Source organism: Haliotis cracherodii, unplaced genomic scaffold, assembly GCF_022045235.1.
Source record: "Haliotis cracherodii isolate W230 unplaced genomic scaffold, xgHalCrac1.p SCAF_3, whole genome shotgun sequence".
Classification (NCBI taxonomy): Eukaryota; Metazoa; Mollusca; class Gastropoda; order Lepetellida; family Haliotidae; genus Haliotis; species Haliotis cracherodii.
This window is the reverse complement of record NW_027266286.1, coordinates 32,113,595-32,137,393: the sequence shown is the minus strand read 5'-3', so window position 1 is coordinate 32,137,393 and position 23,799 is coordinate 32,113,595. Positions and strand designations below refer to the sequence as shown.

The 23,799-nt window shown below is 40.4% G+C and overlaps 1 protein-coding gene across 1 annotated transcript; it reads right to left on the bottom strand.

Annotated features, from left to right (window-relative positions):
- Positions 1–6,766: 6,766 nt before the first annotated feature.
- On the bottom strand, positions 6,767–23,428 carry LOC139474940 (betaine--homocysteine S-methyltransferase 1-like). Its single transcript, XM_071258133.1, has 7 exons — positions 23,367–23,428; positions 15,671–15,861; positions 15,196–15,390; positions 10,782–10,893; positions 9,012–9,190; positions 8,602–8,683; positions 6,767–7,463 (listed from the first exon to the last, which is right to left on the bottom strand). Exons 1-7 carry the CDS (start codon positions 23,377–23,379, stop codon positions 7,180–7,182), a joined length of 1,056 nt encoding a protein of 351 aa, XP_071114234.1. The 5' UTR covers positions 23,380–23,428; the 3' UTR covers positions 6,767–7,179.
- Between the last annotated feature and the right edge of the window lie 371 nt (positions 23,429–23,799).

Sequence of the window (23,799 nt, the reverse complement as noted above, 5' to 3'; positions counted from 1 at the left end):
AGTGTAGGGAGATACATATACGATTAATTGTAGAGACATACATGCATCATGAAGTGTAGATAGAGTATATGCATGATGAAGTGTTTGGAGATACATGTATGATGAAGAGTTCGGAGATACATGCATGATGAAGTGTAGGGATATACATATATGATGAAGTGTAGGGAGATACATGCATCATGAAGTGTAGGTAGATTATATGCATGATGAAGTGTTTGGAGATACATGTATGATGAAGAGTTCGGGGATACATGTATGATGAAGTGTAGGGAGATCCATCTATGATGAATTGTAGAGAGATGCGTATATGATGAAGTGTAGAGAGATACATGTATGATGAAGTGTAGAGAGATACATATATGATGAAGTGTAGGGAGATACATGTATGATGAAGTGTAGAGAAATACATGCGTGATGAAGTGTAGAGAGATACATATATGATGAAGTGTAGAGAGATACATGCATCATGAAGTGTAGATAGATTATATGCATGATGAAGTGTTTGGAGATACATGTATGATGAAGAGTTCGGAGATACATGCATGATGAAGTGTAGGGATATACATATATGGTGAAGTGTAGGGAGATACATGCATCATGAAGTGTAGGTAGATTATATGCATGATGAAGTGTTTGGAGATACATGTATGATGAAGAGTTCGGGGATACATGCATGATGAAGTGTAGGGATATATATGTATATATGATGAAGTGTAGGGAGATACATGTATGATGAAGTGAAGGGAGATACATATATGATGAAGTGTAGAGAGATACATGTATGATGAAGTGTATAGAGATACATGCATGATGAAGTGTAGAGAGATACATGTATGATGGAGTGTATAGAGATACATATATGATGAAGTGTAGAGAGATACATGTATGATGAAGTGTATAGAGATACATGTATGATGAAGTGTAGAGAGATACATGTATGATGAAGTGTAGAGAGATACATGTATGATGAAGTGTATAGAGATACATATATGATGAAGTGTAGGGAGATACATGTATGATGAAGCGTAGAGATATACATGTATGATGAAGTGTAGGGAGATACATGTATGATGAAGTGTAGGGAGATCCATGTATGATGAATTGTAGAGAGATGCGTATATGATGAAGTGTAGAGAGATACATGTATGATGAAGTGTAGAGAGATACATATATGATGAAGTGTAGGGAGATACATGTATGATGAAGTGTAGAGAAATACATGCGTGATGAAGTGTAAAGAGATACATGTATGATGACGTTAAGGGAGATACATATCTGATGAAGTGTAGGGAGATACATATCTGATGAAGTGTTTGGAGATACATGTATGATGAAGCGTAGAGAGATACATATATGATGAAGTGTAGGGAGATTACATGTATGATGAAGTGTAGGGAGATACATATATGATGAAGTGTAGGGAGATACATGTATGATGAAGTGTATAGAGATACATGTATGATGAAGTGTAGAGAGATACATATATGATGAAGTGTAGGGAGATACATATCTAATGAAGTGTAGAGAGATACATGTATGATGAAGTGTAGAGAGATACATATGTGATGAAGTGTAGAGAGATACATGTATGATGACATGTAGGGAGATACATGTATGATGACGTGTAGAGAGATACATGTATGATGAAGTGTAGAGAGATACATATATGATGACGTGTAGAGAGATACATGTATGATGAAGTGTAGAGAGGTACATGTATGATGAAATGTAGAGAGATACATGTATGATGAAGTGTAGAGAGATACATGTATGATGAAGTGTAGAGAGATACATGTATGATGAAGTGTAGAGAGATACATGTATGATGACGTGTAGAGAGATACATGTATGATGACGTGTAGAGAGATACATGTATGATGAAGTGTAGAGAGATACATGTATGATGAAGTGTAGAGAGATACATGTATAATGACGTGTAGGGAGATACATGTATGATGAAGTGTTTGGAGGTACGTTTTTGATGAAGTGTAGGGAGATACAGTACATGCATGCTGAAGTGTTTGGAGGTACGTTTTTGATGAAGTGTAGAGAGATACATGTATGATGAAGTGTAAAGAGATACATGTATGATGAAGTGTAGAGGTGAGGTGAAATTGGGTTTAACGTCGCGTCCAAGATTATTGCACTTATATAGCGACGTGCATGCACGTGTATGTGTGTGTGTGGCTGCTTGTACTAGTCTGGACTGATGCCGATTTATAGTGCTAGCTCACTGAGATACCATGCCGCAGTTTTAACACGAATACCCCACTCAGACACAGTATACTGACTCCGAGCCGACCAGTCCTTGTTTTAGCCCCTTCATGCCGAGCGCCAGACAGGGTAACAACAAGTACAATCTTTTAACGTCTTTTTGTATGACGCGGCCCGGGATCGAACCCTGGACCTTCCGCTCTCCGGGCGGACGCTCTACCACAAGACCACGGAGGCGGTCTGATGAAGTGTAGAGAGATACATATATGATGAAGTGTAGGGAGATACATATCTGATGAAGTGTAGAGAAATACATGTATGATGAAGTGTAGAGAGATACATATGTGATGAAGTGTAGAGAGATACATGTATGATGACGTGTAGGGAGATACATGTATGATGACGTGTAGAGAGATACATGTATGATGAAGTGTAGAGAGATACATATATGATGAAGTGTAGAGAGATACATGTATGATGAAGTGTAGAGAGGTACATGTATGATGAAATGTAGAGAGATACATGTATGATGAAGTGTAGAGAGATACATGTATGATGAAGTGTAGAGAGATACATGTATGATGAAGTGTAGAGAGATACATGTATAATGACGTGTAGGGAGATACATGTATGATGACGTGTAGAGAGATACATGTATGATGAAGTGTAGAGAGATACATGTATGATGAAGTGTAGAGAGATACATGTATAATGACGTGTAGGGAGATACATGTATAATGACGTGTAGGGAGATACATGTATGATGAAGTGTAGAGAGATACATGTATGATGACGTGTAGAGAGATACATGTATGATGACGTGTAGAGAGATACATGTATGATGAAGTGTAGAGAGATACATGTATGATGAAGTGTAGAGAGATACATGTATAATGACGTGTAGGGAGATACATGTATGATGAAGTGTTTGGAGGTACGTTTTTGATGAAGTGTAGAGAGATACAGTACATGCATGCTGAAGTGTTTGGAGGCACGTTTTTGATGAAGTGTAGAGAGATACATGTATGATGAAGTGTAGGGAGATACATGTATGATGAAGTGTAGGGAGATACATGTATGTTGAAGTGTATAGAGGTTATCACGCGAGTGTGTTGTATTTAGCGAGCCTCAGTGTTCATTCCTAATACAGGATATTTACCATCCTCAAACACACAAGCGTGATAACCTCTTTATCATATAATGTCATTCTTTAAATCTGTGCTTGAAAATAGCTTTCCCTCTCTCACAAACATTACCGAAACATTGCGAGTTATAAAATGCCTTAGCTGCATCGCAGTTAGACACTGATTTTCAGTATATTAGACTGTTCTTTTGATGATGATAGCAATTATCTCTTTAGTTTATCAAGATTCCCGATGGTTAATTCTGACTCGATCGCCGAAAGACAAGGGCGACGTCATGTTTGTTTGTAAACACTGGAAGTAGTCCCTACTTGACCTTTGATATTTGCATATCTACCCGCATATGACCCCAACGGACATCGTTTTTATCCGTTGGCTTTATCCTGCCGAGAAACCTACCCATTATATGATAAATGGAGATACATGTATGATGAAGTTGTCGGGTTCAAACATGCATATTGACCTGAGGGCATAAATACGTATGTGATATGTATGTTCAAAGCAACCCGTTGCGACATGCATACGAGCATGTGAGTCAAACTGAATTTCCGAAACGAATGTAAGAATTCTTGCATTTCCCGAGCGAGAGCGAGGGTAATGCATGATCTATTACACGAGTTTCTTAAAATTCATTATGACACACATTTGAGTGTAATAATTTCATTATTACCCATTATTTTTTAATCCGTTTGAGCTCCCCTTTAGAAACATGCACTGATTACCACGAAAAACACAATTTGTTGAATGACGTTAACAATCTTCAGCTCTGTAGTGATATACATGTACACAGTAACCTGTAGTGATATACATGTACACAGTAACCTGTAGTGATGTACATGTACACAGTAACCTGTAGTGATATACATGTACACAGTAACCTGTAGTGATATACATGTACACAGTAACCTGTAGTGATGTACATGCACATAGGAACCTGTAGTGATGTACATGTACACAGTAACCTGTAGTGATATACATGTACACAGTAACCTGTAGTGATATACATGTACACAGTAACCTGTAGTGATGTACATGCACATAGGAACCTGTAGTGATATACATGTACACAGTAACCTGCAGTGATGTACATGCACATAGGAACCTGTAGTGATGTACATGCACATAGTAACCTGTATGGATATACATGTACACAGTAACCTGTAGTGATGTACATGCACATAGGAACCTGTAGTGATATACATGTACACAGTAACCTGCAGTGATGTACATGCACATAGGAACCTGTAGTGATATACATGTACACAGTAACCTGTAGTGATGTACATGTACACAGGAACCTGTAGTGATATACATGTACACAGTAACCTGTAGTGATGTACATGTACACAGTAACCTGTAGTGATATACATGTACACAGTAACCTGTAGTGATGTACATGCACATAGGAACCTGCAGTGATGTACATGTACATAGTAACCTGTAGTGATATACATGTGCACAGTAACCTGTAGTGATGTACATGCACATAGGAACCTGCAGTGATGTACATGCACATAGTAACCTGTATGGATATACATGTACACAGTAACCTGTAGTGATGTACATGCACATAGGAACCTGTAGTGATATACATGTACACAGTAACCTGCAGTGATGTACATGCACATAGGAACCTGTAGTGATATACATGTACACAGTAACCTGCAGTGATGTACATGCACATAGGAACCTGTAGTGATATACATGTACACAGTAACCTGCAGTGATGTACATGCACATAGGAACCTGTAGTGATATACATGTACACAGTAACCTGTAGTGATGTACATGTACACAGTAACCTGTAGTGATATACATGTACACAGTAACCTGTAGTGATGTACATGCACATAGGAACCTGCAGTGATGTACATGTACATAGTAACCTGTAGTGATATACATGTGCACAGTAACCTGTAGTGATGTACATGCACATAGGAACCTGCAGTGATGTACATGCACATAGTAACCTGTATGGATATACATGTACACAGTAACCTGTAGTGATGTACATGCACATAGGAACCTGTAGTGATATACATGTACACAGTAACCTGCAGTGATGTACATGCACATAGGAACCTGTAGTGATATACATGTACACAGTAACCTGCAGTGATGTACATGCACATAGGAACCTGTAGTGATATACATGTACACAGTAACCTGCAGTGATGTACATGCACATAGGAACCTGTAGTGATATACATGTACACAGTAACCTGCAGTGATGTACATGTACACAGTAACCTGTAGTGATATACATGTACACAGTAACCTGCAGTGATGTACATGCACATAGGAACCTGCAGTGATATACATGCACATAGGAACCTGTAGTGATGTACATGTGCATAGTAACATGTAGTGATATACTTGTACATAGTAACATGTAGTAATATATAACATGTAATAAATATCTTTCATTAACGTTTATTCATTCTTGTCACATAACTATTTCCGTGTGATTTAAGTAGTTCTGATACAATATATATTTACAGTATAACAGGGATATGGGCTACACCAAGCTATGTTCTTGTGAGTAATGTGGGTTTCGTAACTCGTGTTGAAGCAGAATTACTTTTATAAACAAATCTTATTTAAATACTAGATACAATGCAAATGAAGAGACGTCCATCTGCGACATCTCAACAACACAATGGGTTTACAGGATGACAATTCAACTATATTGAAAGGATGTTACAACTTGTCGGAAACTACTTTGTACGTCCTTATCAGCAGCGGCAACCAACTATGTCATCATGAGCGAACAATTTCTTGGGAACAGGTTATGTGTACTCGAGTTTCCACGAAACTGTAATATTTTCAAAATGGATGGTGGTATAGATGTCTCAGAAATTATAGGTGCGTTTGTGTTGGCATAACACTAAATCAAAACCACAAAGCATTGAAACTCCGTGGCTCAGCTTCCTTATTGACTTTAGAGAAATCCCTTAACTATTTAATTTCACATACTTTAACAATCGCTACGACAACACGTATTCTTCTTATCTATTAAAGCAACAAAACCATTTACATAAGCATAATATATCTCTACTAAGAGATTTCTTTGTGTGATTCCGACGAAAACATAACCCCTTGTTTCTGGAGCACTATGACATAGTCATGAGCGTATCCTGTCCGAGATCTACATACTTCTGCCAACGATGCTGGAGTGCCTCGATCCCACTGGTGTACGAGGCTTACTCCTGGTGGTTTAAAACCTCCTCCGCAGATATGGTATCATCATCGTTTGAATCAAGCTTCCAAGACAGTTCTTTCTTTAAGTTTGAGAAGAGTTTGAAATCTGACAGTGCCACATCTTGTGAGTTCAGAGCCACAGTCGTGTATTGCAACCATGGCGACAACGGACAGGTTTAAGAAAGTTAGAGGCAAACACACATTGCAAGGAGAGGATTAGTGTTTATTTACAACAGCATCATCATGCTGAGATCTGGGCTGATCGGTCACTGCCAGAGCACAAAGACTGCAAATCGTGAATTTCATGAAGTCTGGTAGACGTCTTAGAGAGTCTTGCTTGAGAACTCTTAAAATGTCTACCTGCTCCACCAAATCACCTCGCTATTTATTCAGAACTTGACCTCAAATTATCATACGTCTCTCTCTCTTTTAGTGTATTAAAAATATTTATGACAAATATATATGTATATATAATAAGTATACAAATAATACCATAAACAAAACAAACAGATGTAAAATGCTTATCATTATCCAATCGATCGCTACACAGCAAATACATTTATAAAATGCATACAAGGTAATTCAACGAAAGCAAGCATTATGATAAAAAACATATATGTAACTAATCGTTATTACTGCTAACTGTCTGTTTCAAGCCCTCCTGGTTGTAACTAAGGAAGGCAGCGTTCTGGCCGAACACATAATGCTGAGACATTTCTGGAGAGTATCTGCTGGCTGGCGGTTGACGCCCGTATCCTTCCGCGACTATTCGCATGTAGCTGGAACTATTTCCGCAACATAGTCCCACGTACTGTACCCCCAGATCGAAAGCCGCCTGGGTGAACTTTGCAATCTGGGTTCGGCTGCACAGCTGGGCAGACAGGTCGTGGGGGAACGCCCGTTTACCTGGAAAAAATGTAATAGTAAATATGTTTGTATACCATTCAACTTTAGATAGCAATGACTTCGTCATGATGTTTTCCAACTTATGACTCATAATGTGGTATGTACATGGCATCCTCACACTTGAGTAGTATTATATATGATCGTGAAATATTTTAAAAGAAAATATTATATCATCTGGGTTTTTTATTTTAAGGTTTTAAATGGTCATAGACTAGCTGGATGGGCATGTCGTTCTTGATCTCATGGAACTCTCGAACTAAACATCGGCTATATAGAGCTGGGAGTAGATTCGTATATTGAGTTATATAGGGTCGACGGTAACTTTAAACATAGTTTCAGTCATATTGCGCCTTAAGTTAATATTCGAGCCCAAAGTCACGGCGGCTGTGGATGTGTTTGTTTGCTTGTTGTTTAACGCCTCACTCGGCAATATTCCATCTGTATGACGGTTGTCTGTGAATAATCAAGTCTGGACTAGACAATCCAGTGATTGGCATCGTGAACATCGATCCACGCAAATGGGATACGATGACCTCCATCAAACAAGTCAGTGACTCTGACAACCCGATCCCGTTAGCATGGGTTGTTGAAGAGCAATTCTAACCCGGATCTTCACGGAAATCCGAAGATGTCATCTGTTTAAAAGTGAGTGAGTGAGTTGGGTATAACGCCACTTTTAACAGTATTTCAGTTATATCCTGGCGTGTCAGCTTAATGTTGGAGGAAAAAGTGATACAGGTCTCAGACGTTTACCGCTTCGGTGAAACCCACGAGCACGGGTATGGTGATGACAAACCTAGAAACATAATCGGGGCGAACCGGCATTCGAACCCACAATCATAGGTTTCTGGCGCGCCCAAGGGGCACAGCGAATCGCGACGCCTTAGACGACTGGGCCACCCGTGCCCCCTCTGTTTAAAAAAATAACTTGAAGTATTGTTGTATGGTGCTAGGAGAGGCATTCAACACCCTGGACCCCTTAGTGCCATGTGATCAATGGTTCAGGAAATGCAACTCTGACTGTATAAACCCTTGTTCCTCAGATAACAACGGCATCCTTATTGAACCACAACATATAGTAGGACACAAATAAACGTGAGTAGAAGTTATAACGGTGAAATGCAAGCAGGTACAACACCTGTTTCGGGGTCCTTGAGCGACTGCATTGTGGGAAAATCCGCCGTGGTTCTGTACGGGACGGGCAGAGCGGCGATAGGGCCCTGGGAGCCAATAAACTTGGTATGAGAGTGAGTGAGACATGTTTTACGTCGCTTTAAAAGTACATATGTATCACAACGCTGTATCAGACCCCCTTTATAACCGTTGCGAATGTTCGAACGATCAGCAGATTCTAGCTTGGCTAAGTTACTGCGTTTTAGCCAACTGTGAACGCCATCTGGCACACAAACAGCCAAGCCACATGCAGTAACCTACCAATTACATTTCAAGAACAGGGAACTGGGGACAATTTCTACCCCTGCTTCTCCACCTTGGCTAAACAAGAGGCGGGATTCCTTCATATCAATCCTACGACTGCCAACCACACACCTTGCAAGCCCTTCTGACTTCCTTCATCAGTGTCATTGTTGTCTTGGGGCCCCTGTGGCAGTTTAACCCTACCACAGCAGCCCCTGCAGCCTCGAGTCTGCGACACGCCTCCGCCATGGGGACACCGTCGTGCGTGGTGTCGACAGTCTGTGGGGCCAGGGTGACGACTGCAGGTAGACCTGCCAACACAGTGAGTGAACGTCGATTGCACAGCACATTTACATCGTACATAATAACTTAAAGGAAGCCATCGATCGATACCAAAAGGATGGAAGACCCAAAGTCGCACGTGATGTTTTGTTTGTTTGTTGTTTAACGCCGCGCTGAGCAATATTCCAGCTATATGACGGCGGTGTGTAAATAATCGCGTCTGGACCAGAAAATCCGTTGACTGACATCACGAGCATCGATCCACGCAATTGGGATACGATGACATGCATCAACCAAGTCAGCGACTCTGACTACTCGATCCCGTTATACCCCCATCACACCAAACTAGTTCTCAATACGTTCGTAAAAATTTTGTCGAACGGGCTCCAACTGTGTATGAATGTTGTGGACGTTATCCCGTCCATCCCGTTCTGCAATGTGTGTGATTGACAACGTACTCAAAACGATAAAGACGTATTATGAACGGAATTGCCGTACTTCTCACGGAATTGCCGTACTTCGAACCTACTAGGGATGTGTTACGACGTGGTCCAGTCCGACATAAATTTCAGTACATGTGCACACCGATCGGGTTGACTTCTCTTTGGAGGCATGATGTGTACAGCTCGGAGCGCTGAACTTGAATGAAGACCAGGACGCAAATACACACGCACTTGGGACGAGATGAGGACGTACTGTGAACGAGTTGGTCGGGTTAAGAATAAGTTAGAACTGGCTTGAACGTATTGTGAACGGGGTAGAACAAGGTTGAACTGGTTAAGAACGGGTTCATAACGGCTAAGGACGTGCTCGAACTGCTTCGAAACGTTGTCGGAATGAGATGAACGGGCCCTTTTACACGATCTGAACTGGATACGAACGGACTGCAGACTGGCTAAGAACGAGAAAGACGTATTAAGGACTGCTTATGAACGAACTAGCATCATAGTTTAATGCCAAACTACGCGTTCTACCGTGATCACAGCCCGTTCTAGTGTTTTGTTTAGAACGGGGAAGAACGGGATAGAACTACTTTGGTGTGATGGTAGCATAAGCGTTAGTCGCCTCATACGGCAAGAATTGTCTGCGCTTTACTTATGCCTGAGTCAGTACTCCGCTTTTAGCAACAATTCAGCAATGACACGTGGGCTTCACACATTGTACTCACGTGGGGAGGACGTAGGAGAAACGACCAACTTGCTGTAGGTGATAGACGTTTATTATATTGCAGATCAATATCAGATCAGAGTCATTAAAACGGGGCGAGTCTTAGGAACCTAGCCTTCTAACCGCGGATCCTTGCAAGGCTGACAGCGCCTAAGGGACCGACCATTTGATCTTTTGGGGGCCTAGGATTTTATGCAAAAAATGTTTTGAAAAAAATGATTATGCTTCTGACTGTTGAGAAAAAAAGAAATTGTCTGCCACACAAATTTCATTGTTGAAAGATGTTTTTCTCTTAATATCAAATCTCGATACAAAATACCCACATCACATGATCAAGACGATCCCGTATATGCATGGCGCTTCTGTTAATAAGATTTACTAGTTCGTAAAACTATCCAGTACGCCAGGCACGCCAGGCACGCCCTCTGTTGGCGAGACAACGGGATCACCTACCTTGTCCGTATTTCTTTATAGACTCCAAAGCAATCTCAGCTTCTCCCAGATCGCTGAATGTTTCAGCAACAATGAAATCTGCGCCATATTGTTGCGCCCACTCGATTTGTTCCTGAATAATATAAATTAGTTGTCAATCAGCGACAACAATTTCTGAATCTGAACGTAAAGCTCACAAAGACATCGTTTCAATCCCCAGATAACATAATTAAATAAAGAATGAAGCAGCAGTAGCATTTTGGGTCAGTGTGTTATAATTCCTACAAATATCTTACCTCTTTTACAAATTATATTATAAATTCATGTTCTGGCAATAATCAAACTATAAAATCTTCGGATCTTTCAATAGACGTCCTCTTCACTGATACTTATCCCAATAGTTTTTTTAGTTAGACAATATCCTCAGTCATAATGCATTTGTGCATGCGCAAGGCGGGAAAAACATCATTTCTTTCCTGTGTGTGTTATCTCTCTGGCAAATTGACTTCCTTAGAGGAACACACGTGCGTCAAGGGGGTCTAGATAGATCACGTTACTCAAGCCACCCGCCCAAAACTAAGGAGCAGGTAGGTAGTGCAAAAGTGCTCTCTCGACCACAGTCACACGTGACAACCGTGTCAATAGCTCTGACGGTTATGAATCATCAACTTATTACAGTTGTTCAGCACAATCCTCGCGCAGCTCGAGCCAAGGGTCGCAGCTGAGAGAAATATATACACCACGTGATTATACGTGGTTATACTGGTTCATCTCACGATGAAACCGTTATGCTCCCATTTAAGCCAAATGACTACTCATTTAAAGATATCATTTACGAAATATATAAGTTGATTCCTTCAGTCAAACCGCCAAGCAATGAGGAAGCTGAAACGGTGCTTATTTAACGGGCGGTGAAAATCCTGTATAAAGGGGGAATGTTTTCATACATTGCCCCGTATCACAGAAAATGTGGTCGCTAAAAGGAATGCGGAATTAAACGCTTCTACCAGCAGATGTTTCAACCTGCCTTTTTCCCCACAAAGGGAGACAATGCTATGAGACACACACTTGCCCGTTTCCCACATCACCTACCATTGATGAGGAATATTCGATCTGGTCAGACACCCAAATACAAGGATTAATGTCTAGATGAATGAATTCAAAGAATAAGACACTGTCAATAAGCAGATGATAAACATTAGCATGTACATGAACAGGTTTGCGATGGGCATCAGACATGTACTTCCACCCTGTTAACAGTGGCGAATTTGCAGGTCAACCATGTGACACGAAAGTAGAGATGAACCTGACACATGTTGGGATCATTCATAGTGAGATGGGCAGCATTCTGAAATGCACGGAGAGCTCCAATCTGCACATGTTTGGATGTTCACACTACTATCTCCTTGGCACGATACCCAGAGTCACACGGACCCTCCTTAAAAGCAGACTTGGACGTGAGTCTTTTCGTGCCTCTACTTGGAGAAGTTTGTCACATTCCAGGGAGGTATGAATCCCGAAGAAGGAGAGGTCGTGGTCAATCCTATACCAGAGTTTGAGGCAGACGTCTTTCATGACTCTCTACTCTCTGCTTCCACCAAGAATCACTCAGGCAACTCTTATTGACCTTGCTATGTTACAGAAACTCCATTACCGATTACCAAAATTCAACTAAACGCCTACCGCAGAGCCAGTCGGCGGTCGTCTGTCTGTCAACTATACGCCGAAAACTGGAAGTCAATTACGGACGACAATTGGCTGCTGAAAATGGTACAAAGAGCGTACAAACTCTATTTCCACCAGCATCCAGAACTTTTAGTCCACACCAAACGACAACGTTTTCATCTAGTAGGGGCCAAGGTCGCGGCAACAGAACTACTAAACAAGGGGGCCATCAGCGTCCCACAAAAGTCTGACACCACAAGAGGTTTTTACTGTCCAGTCGTTCTGCTCCCCCTACAAAAACACTTCAAAGATACTCAACAGAGACTACCTAGTACATCCCCCAAAGTTTCAAATGGAGTCAGTCAAAAAGTTACGCAACTCTCTCAGACAAGGAGATTATCCAAGCAATCAAGTCATGGTCTCATCTGCTGCACCACTCATCAGTACTGATAGCTACAGTGGTAGCTTACATACAACATCAAGGGGGCACGAGATAAGAACTTTTGTGGAGGGAGGTTACGCTTTTATTTGCCTTGGCAGAGTCAGTGAGTTGCAGGAAAGAGGCACGGCACATACCGGGAAGAGTCAACATACTTGCAGACCGTCTATCCTGGAGACACAGATTGTAACCACGGAATGGACTCTCAATCCCAAGGTATTCAAATGGATCACCTCGGCGTGGGATACCCCTCATCTGGCTCTTTTTGCCACATGCCTAAACCGACTTTCCATATATGTCAGCCCAGTCCCAGGTCCATTAGCACTCCAGGTCGACGGCCTATCCATGAGTTGGCAAGGGATGTTCACCGATGCCTTCCTTCCTTGGTCTCTCATGGACAGTGTAATAAGGAAGATCGAGGACACATATTGCATCATAATTCTGATAGCCCCAGCACGGCCCAACAGAGTATGGTTCCCAAGACTGCTTCCGCTACTCATAGAAGAACTTCTCAAACTACCAGAACGTCATAATCTCCTCAGCTAACCAAAATCAGACATATTTTAAGGCAGCCTCGTAAATCTCCACCTTCACGCCTGGAAACTATAGCGCCAAAGATGCAAGTTTCCAGTTTCTCTAAACCAGCTTCAGAAGCGGTGGCTAGCTCAAGGAAACCAGCTTCCTCAACAATCAATAAAGTCAGATGGAGAAATTTCTAAGTGGCGAATAGAAAGAGGTTTGCATGACGAGACCATAACAGTACCCACAGTGGCTGATTTGCTACTTCACTAGAGAAATGGGAAGAAATTCAGACATGGTACAATTGAAGGCTATAGATCAGCATTTGCCTCAGTTCTGCAACATGATGGTCTGTCCACAGGCTCATGCCCAGTATTCAGTCGACTCATAAAGTTTTTTTCCCTGCATGATATTAAAGTCCCACGCATTCGGACCCGGGGGACATGTTAGTCATATATCACCAAAAAAACAGGGACAATTATGACGTCATAGAATGGGAAGGGCGCCACGAGTGCCAAAGTTTTCTTCAGATTTGCCATGGGTAAAACCAGAGAGGTAGGCATTGGTTCACACCCCCGTTTCCTTTATGTATTCCCCGACTGCACGTCTGCGTTTTCTGGGAGTACTAGATAACAGATCCCGATGGTCCTTCTGGTAAATACTGGCTATGATGTAAGAGAGTTATGGTATTTGTAGGAATTATGTAACAATAGTTATCATTGTGTATAGTTCTAAAATACTACCTCTATTACATAAGGCAATAGTTCCCCCAACCTCCCCAATATATCTTACATCTAGTCGATGCAGGTTATTGGAAAGAAGTGATCTTTTCCCGCCTTGCGCATGCGCAGATGCAGTGTGACTAAGGACAGGGTCTACCTCAAAAGTATTAGGATAATTGGCAGCAAAAACGACGTTTGTTGAAAAATCTGAAGATTTTATAGTTTGATTGTTGACAAAAACAGGAAGTTATGGTTATGATGTAATAGAGGTAGTATTCTTAGAATTGTACACAATGATAACTATTGTTTGAAATCTCATACTATTAAGATAAATAACCTGATCTCACTCGTCACCAGCTCTATGTCTCTTATCAATGACTTAAATCAGAATTTCTTTCGCTCATGGGATTGAAATCACCAACAAATCAAAACGGTTAATCTGCATTCCAGTTCGGCATTGATCAACATCATCAATCGCAAACTCACCACAGCGAATCACAACAGGCAAGTCACACAATGTGACCACCAACTGTTCATTTCTAACGGCTTTTGTGATGACACATTATAATAATAATAATAATGATAATAATAAAATAGGCTATTTATATTGGGCATATATCCACATCGCTATTATTACCCCAGTCACTGGATCACTGTGCACTCAGAATCATTATCAGCTCCCTGAGGAGTATACAATTCAAGCTGCCTGTTAGGCGCTAGAGAGTTATTAGTCATTGCTATCTCACTCATTCACTGCTGGGTGAACAGAGGCACGTTTTGAACAAAGTCACTAGCCCAAGGAGACGCCTCATGTGTTTTATGTGCTTCAGTGTGTGGCAGGACCAAAGCACTAGAAACAATCAGTTTCATCCCTCCAAGGACTCTCCAGGACCGACGTTGCCTAACTATAGCAAAGAGAAGCTGTAACAACTAATTCCACAAAACCACAACTGTGTCATCTTGTGGACCAATCCTGCACACTCCCGGAGGATTACACAAGTGACCAAAAAAAAGCTTTGGTCTTGGAGGGAGTTACACAGGGGGAGCCCACTCCTGGGTAAACGGTGCATGGTGTTTCTTGGAAACTCACCTTGAACATGGCCTCCGTTTTTTCAATTGAGTCCCTGTCGTCCTTCATGTAGATGGTGGTGTTGCAAATGTTGCCAGCCATCAACGTCCCGGTCTCGTCTGCGACGTCACGCGCTATCTTCAGGGCATCGTGATTCAGCTTCTCTAGGAGATGTTCCTTACCAATAAGACGGAGCTTCTCTCGGTGGCCATAGTACTGGAATATACAAGTGGATGAGTTATCTATATGTCTGATTCCAACAGTGTGCTCATTGTGTGGCGAGCAAACACGTAACTATTGCCCCGACCCCAGAGTGTAATAAAGAATATACTTTTTGTGTCTCGTCATAAAATGCATTTCATAAAGTCTTAGTGGATATTTTACATTACTTGAGACTTTAAAATTATCAAACGAGAGAACATGTGTTGTGTGTATATGATGCGTATGTCGATAAATGAAAGAATAAGTGAAGGAATGTCTCAGACAAAGGTATTACCGTGAATGCAAGAACAACGTCACTTCCGGCGTGGACGAACTCCTCGTGCATGTTCCGAACAAGATTCGGATGCTCCAACACCACTTCCGGTACGAAACATCCGGCTCTGAGGTAGCCCCTTCTCTCGAACTCGAACACATATCCTTCCGCCACCAGCACGTTACCTCCACCGGACAACCTCTCGACTAAACCTGAAGAGCATCAAATCATAAATAACCAATGGGTTACAACGTTAATATTATTATGATAACTGTGCTGATGCGATGGGGAAACATGTCAACACAAGCCTTACAAAACAAGGTCAGAATGGTTTACAATCTTAAGTTTAAGACATCTTGCTTTGTTCAGTAGGCGTTTCTCAACAGAAGTGTACATTCCATTATCACGGAAACTTTGGCAATAAAACGGGACCTGGTATCTGATCACAAACGCACCAAGCACGACGTTTCGTGATAATGTTGCTGATCTAGAAACTTCTTGCACCGATTTGTGACGACGGTTGTAACAAGGGTTCGACACATCCAAATAACAATCAAAATATTGGAAGCATTTGACATCACAACCACCAGTAATGAATGACTTCTAAAACCCTTCTTCCTGATGCTATTTTAAACATGCAATGTATGTATTATAATACATTAAAGTGAGTATGTATATTTGTTTATTGTTAATTTTATATTGTACTCTTGTCCCACCGTGTGTCGTTTTGAGTAAATTAATTAATCTGAGTTTGAATTGGAATCTCAATCTGGTGTCCCCGCCGTGACATTGCTTGAATATTGCTAAAAGCAACGTAAAACATACTCTCACACCGGTTTTCACGGCAGGAAGTGGGCATCATACATTGTACCATAGACCATAAGATATTGTAGTATGGTCTCTGGTTGTACCCATTTGGGAAATCGAACAGGGGCCTTCATTAACAATGAAACGATTGTTAATGAAGGGGGACAGTGGTGTAGACAAGTCAGAACGCCAGTTAATTCATATTATCCATTATTGGGGGCAGTCCTATGTGGAGATGTTAATGTAAGGACTGGTCACGAATTAGTTTATTTGATAGATGATGAGATAGATTATCTACCTCTTCATAAAGAATAGATATCAGATGAAATGTGTCAACAACGATGTGTCAGTGATTTTCATATAATTAACTGTGGTAGAGCCTTACTTGAATTGTGTAAGTCACTTAGGCATCACATCGTTAATGGCAGGACAAACGCAGCTAGTCCAGGCAATCTTGCTTTTATTTCTCACACAGGAAGTAGAACTGTAGATTATTATATTGTTTCATCGAGTTCATTTGAAACTATTACAGATATGGCAGTGGTTGAACGAACTGACTCAGATCACTTGCCTATTGCCTGTCCCATCAAATATCTTATTCCTTGTACTTTTCAACAAACTAATAATGTAAACACTGCATCGGCTTCATAAACCCCTGTAACAAGCTAAGACTTCCTCCTGAGGAAGCTGTTTCAACTTTCATCTCAGTAATACATTAAGTGGAGAAATGTTTAACGAGTTTGCAGTTATTTTGAAGGGTAATTAACGCAGCAGTTACTAAGCTGACTGACATTGTGATATGTTGTGCTACAAGTACTGGCGCTGTTTGCTTTTGGTCCAGAAACGTCGTGTATCTCAGCCAGTCTGGATTGATAGCGAGTGTCAGACAACCTGGTTTGACAGCGAGTGTCTCAACAACTTCAGAAATCATAAGTGTGATTTGAACTTGCAGGAACATAATCGTGCAAAGTCAGAATTTTAAAAGATTTGTGAACGTAAGAAACAACTGTATGACATAAAACTGAGTGACGATATTAGTCAGCGCATTATGGAAATTGTAAAACGTTTTGGAAAAATACCTAAGAAGTCGTTTTCGTAAAAACTCACTAGACAGATCTAAAACTCCTAATGTATGGCGTTCTTATTTTCAGAACTTATTGAATCCGATGAGCATGGCGGCAAAAACAGAATTGATCTATCAATATCTGATTTATTAGATCTCATATGTGTGATTAATTTACTGAACTTCCATTCGCGGAAGAATTGTTATCTGGTGATATCACAGAACAAGAAGTGAGAGAAGCAGTAAAACGTCCTGAAATGGTAAAGCTTCAGGCGTTGATCGAGTCCCACCAGACAAAATATCAGAAGATTTTATTTTATTCAAGACAAACCTTGACACAGGTATTTCCCCGATGTATGGAATATTGGAATGATAATGTCTTTATACAAATCAGGAAATCAAGTCAACCAAGCAATTTCAGAGGCATATCTATTTTAAATGTCGTCGGAAAACTATTTGCATTTGTTGTTGAAAATTGGCTTAAAATTTGGCTTGAAGTAAATGATATGATATCTGAAGCTCAAGCAGGGTTTCGCTCTGAGTATTCTGCAGTTGTTAACATCCTAATATTTATGTAAACCTAGAGGTAGTTTTTATTCCGCCTTTGTTAACTTCCGCAAAGCTTTTAATAACGTTGATAGAAAAACTGCTGTACCTATTGATCACTAAAGAATGTCCTGGGAAAATGTCAATAGTTCTTAAAAATATGTATTCCTCAATCAAAGCATGTATTAAAACTGACTCGAGTATGACTCGGGTTTTATTTCTTCTAGTGGTGTTCGTTAAGGTTGCATCTTAAGCTCCGTCTTATTCGTCTTTATTACAAAGACACAAGACATTATAGATACTATGCTATTGCTGTTCGCGGATGATGTTGCTCTGGTGTCCTACTGTGTGGTAGGCCTGCAGAAACAGCTTAATATATTGCAAGCATATTCTGTATTAAGTGGGGTTTAAAAGTAAACCTTGAAGAGAAAACCTATGTTATTGTTTTTAGAAATGGTGGAATTATATGGAAGCGTGGAAATTGGATATCTGGTTTTAAACATTTAGAAATTGCTAGGTATTATAAGAATTTGTGACCATCAATGTCCTCGAGACTAAATTGGTCCAAGGCTTTTAAGACCTTAGCCTTTCAGGCATCTAATGGAATGTTTCCTGTTTATAAATTATTTAAGGAAAACAAATGTATCTCGTTTTCAACAGCAAATTCGATATTTGATGGTACAATTGTAACTAATTTGTTATACGGCTTAGGAAATATGATGCATTAAATATTTTGAATCCATTGAAAAAGTTCATACTTTCTATTTTCAGCGATTTGTATGCAATGGTAAATATGCTTCAAATAAGGCAGTACTTGGTGAACCTGGTCGCTGTAGTACTTATGTTCATAGCCAGCTGCGTGTTGCTAAATATTGAATAAAATTATTAAAAATGGATGCTCATAGATATCTAATTCAATGTTGCAAAATGTTAAAGCAATTAGATAATGAGGGGAAAACGAATTGGGGATCTGGTGTAAGAAGCATATTATTTAAAACTGGATTTTCCTTTGCATGGATCTCAGAAGACAACGGTAATAAAAAACTATTTGAAATACATTTAAACAAAGATTATTAGATATATTTCAGCAAAACCGGCACCATCAAGTGTCCTCTTCACACTTTCTCTAGCAATATGCTGGTATTAAATCATCAGAAAAGTATATTACTGTATTGACAGATGAATCTCTATTGAGAGGTCTTTGTAAATTTTGAATATCTCTCCATAACTTCCATACCAATAAATGTCGTACATCCAAGGCTATTGGTTTTGTAAATTGTATATGTACTAGCTGTACCAACCAGAGATTGAAGACGAGTTTCATGTTCTTTTTATATGTAAAAAATATAAAACTATGAGATCATAGTTTCTGTCTAATTTAGATATTATGCACAATCAATTGATGATCAAATTGTTTAATTCCAACAATGAAGATGTTATCAAATCTTTTGCAATGTATTTGAAACATGAATTTACTTTAATTTCAATATATACTCTTCAAAAAAAAGAAACTTGACACTGACTTTCAAAATGTAATATAATGCGATTTTTCAAAATAGGACACAGAAACCATAATTGAAACGCTGTTTGAAGATCAATGTACACAATGTTCAAAACATTAATCGTGTCACCTAGACAGACACACGAACACGATACAGTTAATGTCACAGGGGTACAGAAAATGTCAGTATCGGTTGTGCCCACCACGTGCATCAATCACTTCTTGACCCCGACGACCCATAGATGCAATCAAGTTGTCAATAACACGCTGTTGGATGTGCTGCCATTCATGATGAAGTGCATCAAGAAGCACCGGAAGTGTTTGGGGCGTGGGATTCCTTCTGCGAACGCGTCGATCCAACTCGTCCCACAGATGCTTAATCGGCTGGCCAAGGTAATGTCTGGATGTTGTTGTGCTGTAAGAAGTCCTGACAAACACGTGCAATATGCGGTCGAGCGTTGTCCTGCTGGAACTGTCCGCCATGAACTTTGACGTGAGGAAGAACGTAAGGCTGTAGGATCAAGTCTCTGTAACGCACACCTGTCAATGCACCTGCCACATGCACGAGAGGCGTCCTACCACCGTGATGAATTCCGGTCCATACCATGACACTCCCGCCGCCAAATGGGACAACCTGCTGCACACAGTTGGGGACGTAACGTTCACCCCGACGTCTGTAGACACGTGCGCGCCCATCAGCACGTGTGAGTAGGAAACGGGACTCGTCAGTAAACAGTTCATTTCTCCACCTTGCACATGCCCATCTAACCCTCTGTTGGCACCAAAGCAGATGGTCCGCCAGATGACGTGGGGTCAATGCCTAAATGCAGGATCCTGTGCTGCACGTTTTTTACAGGCGGTTGCGTTTGGATGAAGCTATAAAATTGATTTTATTTATTATTTTAGATATTTTGCAAAAAGTGGTTTTACATCTGTGAAGTTTCTTTTTTTTAAGAGTATATCCAATGCTATGTTCAAGATCACGATTGATATTCACGAATTTGTTAAAAACTGAACTTCACTTTTAGCCACATGGCCTTCCATGTTTTAAACTGTCTGTCTGTCTGTCTGCCTGTCTGTCTGAAACGATTTTAGTTCCAGAAATACACACCCTACATAGCTCACTTCACTTTGTGTTTATGTTCGGAAATATAGATGTGAGATAAATCCTACATCACATTTATTAATGGACGAATGGGAATCTTGATAGCCATACATAGTTATAGTTCATGCGTACATGCGTACATGCGTCAAGCGTACATGCGTTATCTTTCAGCCTTGACCTTGACACCGGAACAGTTGACAGTTGGTTTTAAAGGTTGCCGTACACATTGCATAAATTAATGATGCCGTGCTGATAACCTTAATAAAACAACGAAAGAGCAGGTGTAATCTCTTGACATGGAGCAGACCTATCCACTCAAACCTCTTGAACCGGTTTATATTTTTGTTCAATTCGTTTTTCTTTTCGAACTGAGCGACAATAACACCCGTGCCTTGACATTGATTAACGATCATGTGTCAACAAATTATGGATAAATGTAATGAACACAGTTCACGTGTACACAAGTAGAGTTGGGTCGAATTGTAATATCACTACTCCGGGTGTATGTGGACGGGGGTATACAAACCTCAATCTGAGCTTAAGAGTCATGTGTCAGACAAAACAGAAACTATGACGTAGTTTGCATTTTTCAGAGTCTCATTCACAGTGGTGTTTATGAACGAATAGACCACAAGATACTGCTGAGGGGGCAAACTCGTCTTGCTAATGATAGATTTTTTGTCACAATAAACAAAGAGCCAAAGTTGAGAGTATCATCACTCCAGGTGACCTCAGTGATATTATACAATCTGTCAGAGTTGTTCCTAGCCCATTTTCAGAGACAGAAATGAAGAGCCAGGATTTTATGGACTATCGCAAATTAAACCAAGCTAGTATTAAATCAACTTTCAAAGATCAGAATGGTGCAAAGGTTGCCTTTTCAAAGGTAAGGTGGTTCAGCGATGGAATGAGCGATGTGAAAGACTTTCTGACAGGCGAAGTAAAACAAATCTCACATGAATCTGAAGTGTGGCGTAGGTACACCCATGACCATAGTGAAGCCTGGAAGAAAGTACGTGTGTTTAGGCGATGTGCCTTCTCACAAAATCTGTCGCGGAAGTATTCAGACCTCGTCATACTAAAAAAACCTAAGTGGGCAGACATCTGCAAACAACTGCCTTACATTTGTGATACAACAAAACGTGCCTTAGTTGAAAGATTATAGTTACTGTTCATGCTATTTTGCGTTGAGAAAGTTGTAAGAGTTACGTAATAAAAAAGCACCATCAGGGAAATGATACTGGGGATATAACCTGTACAATACAAGTGTTCATGTTTGCACCCTCTTACAGTGTGCATTTAGCAGAGGAACGACCAATGAACATGTTTTGAATGATTCCCTCTTCAATAAAGATGCTCTACTGTTTCGAAATCTATATTTTTATCTTTCTGCTTACGATTGATAGCGTATTGATGATTGGTGATGCTTCATTGAATACCAGAATATCATGTAGAAATTTTACATGGAAACTATGTGGTTTATCAAATATTATTTTTCTCGTATAATTATGATGAATCTTAAGTGAAACAAGTTAAAATATAATTTTAAAAAAATAATTTTTTGACTTAGGTTGTTTTCCTACAGGATTTTAATGGCTAAGGTTCTTTTGAAAAATTCCTTGACTTAGGCTATCTTGCCTTTATCTTTTTGCATCAAAATACGATATTTTCCATTTCCCACGATATGAACAAGTAACTCTACTATTCTATTCTCTAAAAAGTAGCATTTTCTGCCTCTCCTGTAAAGTTGCAAAAAGTGCTTTGCGACCCTTCAGATAGAAAACACACGACAGCACATGATTAATGGTAAGGGCCGCTGATGCAGGAGTCGTTTAATCATATAAATATTATTTCATTAGGACAACATGCTTTTCGTACAGGCCTAGGATGGAATGTATTGTTAAGTGCGATATCGTAGTTGTGTACTGCAACGCTTTTACTAGATCAGACATCTACATGTCGCTAACACAGATTCGCTCACGCAAAACGTTCTTGTAGTCCCTTACTGATTTTGACCAGCCTTCACTCGACTCAAACGTGTATCAGGTTCATAACGCAGCAACTATGCATACCTGGGCCAGTACTGACCCGATTACAACAATGAGAGCCTCATAACTTCTTTAAGTGGGAGGCATTGAAATAAAGAAGTTGTATATCCATATAACTATCTCCCATGTAAATAAAAGTCCGCCCCGATACAAGAAAAACTGCTTTGCGCGTTAGCTGGGAATTGGACCAGGGCCCACTTGCACAAAGCGATCTTAGCGCTAAGATGATCGTAACGCCCATACTTCAACATAGGCTTACAATAATCTTAGCGCTAAGATCGGCTAGTGCAAATGGGCCCAGTACTGTTTTCGGTTACAGGGCTGCCATGAGATAATAATTCTATGCTGCGGAATCAAACGGATGAAACATCAGAATTAATATCACTGCCCAATTTTATCGTGAGTACTTTACAGGTTTTGTAAACACTACGTTTTCACATTAAGGAACGTAGTGTAAACAAACCCGTGAAGATGTGATCTCATCCACTGCAGCCCGAGACATTCGGTAGGTTAAGAAATAAGCCGAGTGGACGTGTCCTTTTGGTAGAGGCTCTGGGCTCTCCTGGACAACTAATACATGAAGTCGCGTTGAACAAAGATACAAACTGAATGAACAGTAAAGGTGTTTAGATGGGAAACGAGCCTACCTTGGCCTGGCATTGTGGTCTGAATGGTGATGAGGTAGATAAGCTATATATGTCATCGACCCTTATGCAACACAGGACTTGAGGTAGTCATAACCAGTTTAAACCGGATCTCACCTGTTACTGGGCCGTGTCTACTGATAGTGCCATTCAGCATGTTGACCTTCTACTGACGTCATTATATTGTAACTGGGGGTTCTTCTTTTCTCAGGATATTTCTACAGAAAGCCCAGGGCATTCACTCAATATATAATCTGGACACAACACGTTTAATGAATTTGGTTGTTTCATTTAAAACAAACGTTCCTTATAGTTTATTAGACTGTAACGTTGAACACGACATTTGGTCCTTGTTCCTCGACTGTTGCCATCATTCCGGCTGTATCTCCACATGCAGCTGGTATGGTCTCAGATATTATTTGCTCAGGTGCATTCG

What these genes read in the sequence shown, in the direction of transcription:
- LOC139474940 (XM_071258133.1), bottom strand. An exon ending in TATAAAGAAATACGGACAAG is followed by an intron (nt 9,191 to 10,781) that starts GTAGGTGATCCC and finishes CTGTGTTGGCAG; the next exon opens with GTCTACCTGCAGTCGTCACC. An exon ending in GCTCAAGGACCCCGAAACAG is followed by an intron (nt 7,464 to 8,601) that starts GTGTTGTACCTG and finishes CATTTTTTCCAG; the next exon opens with GTAAACGGGCGTTCCCCCAC.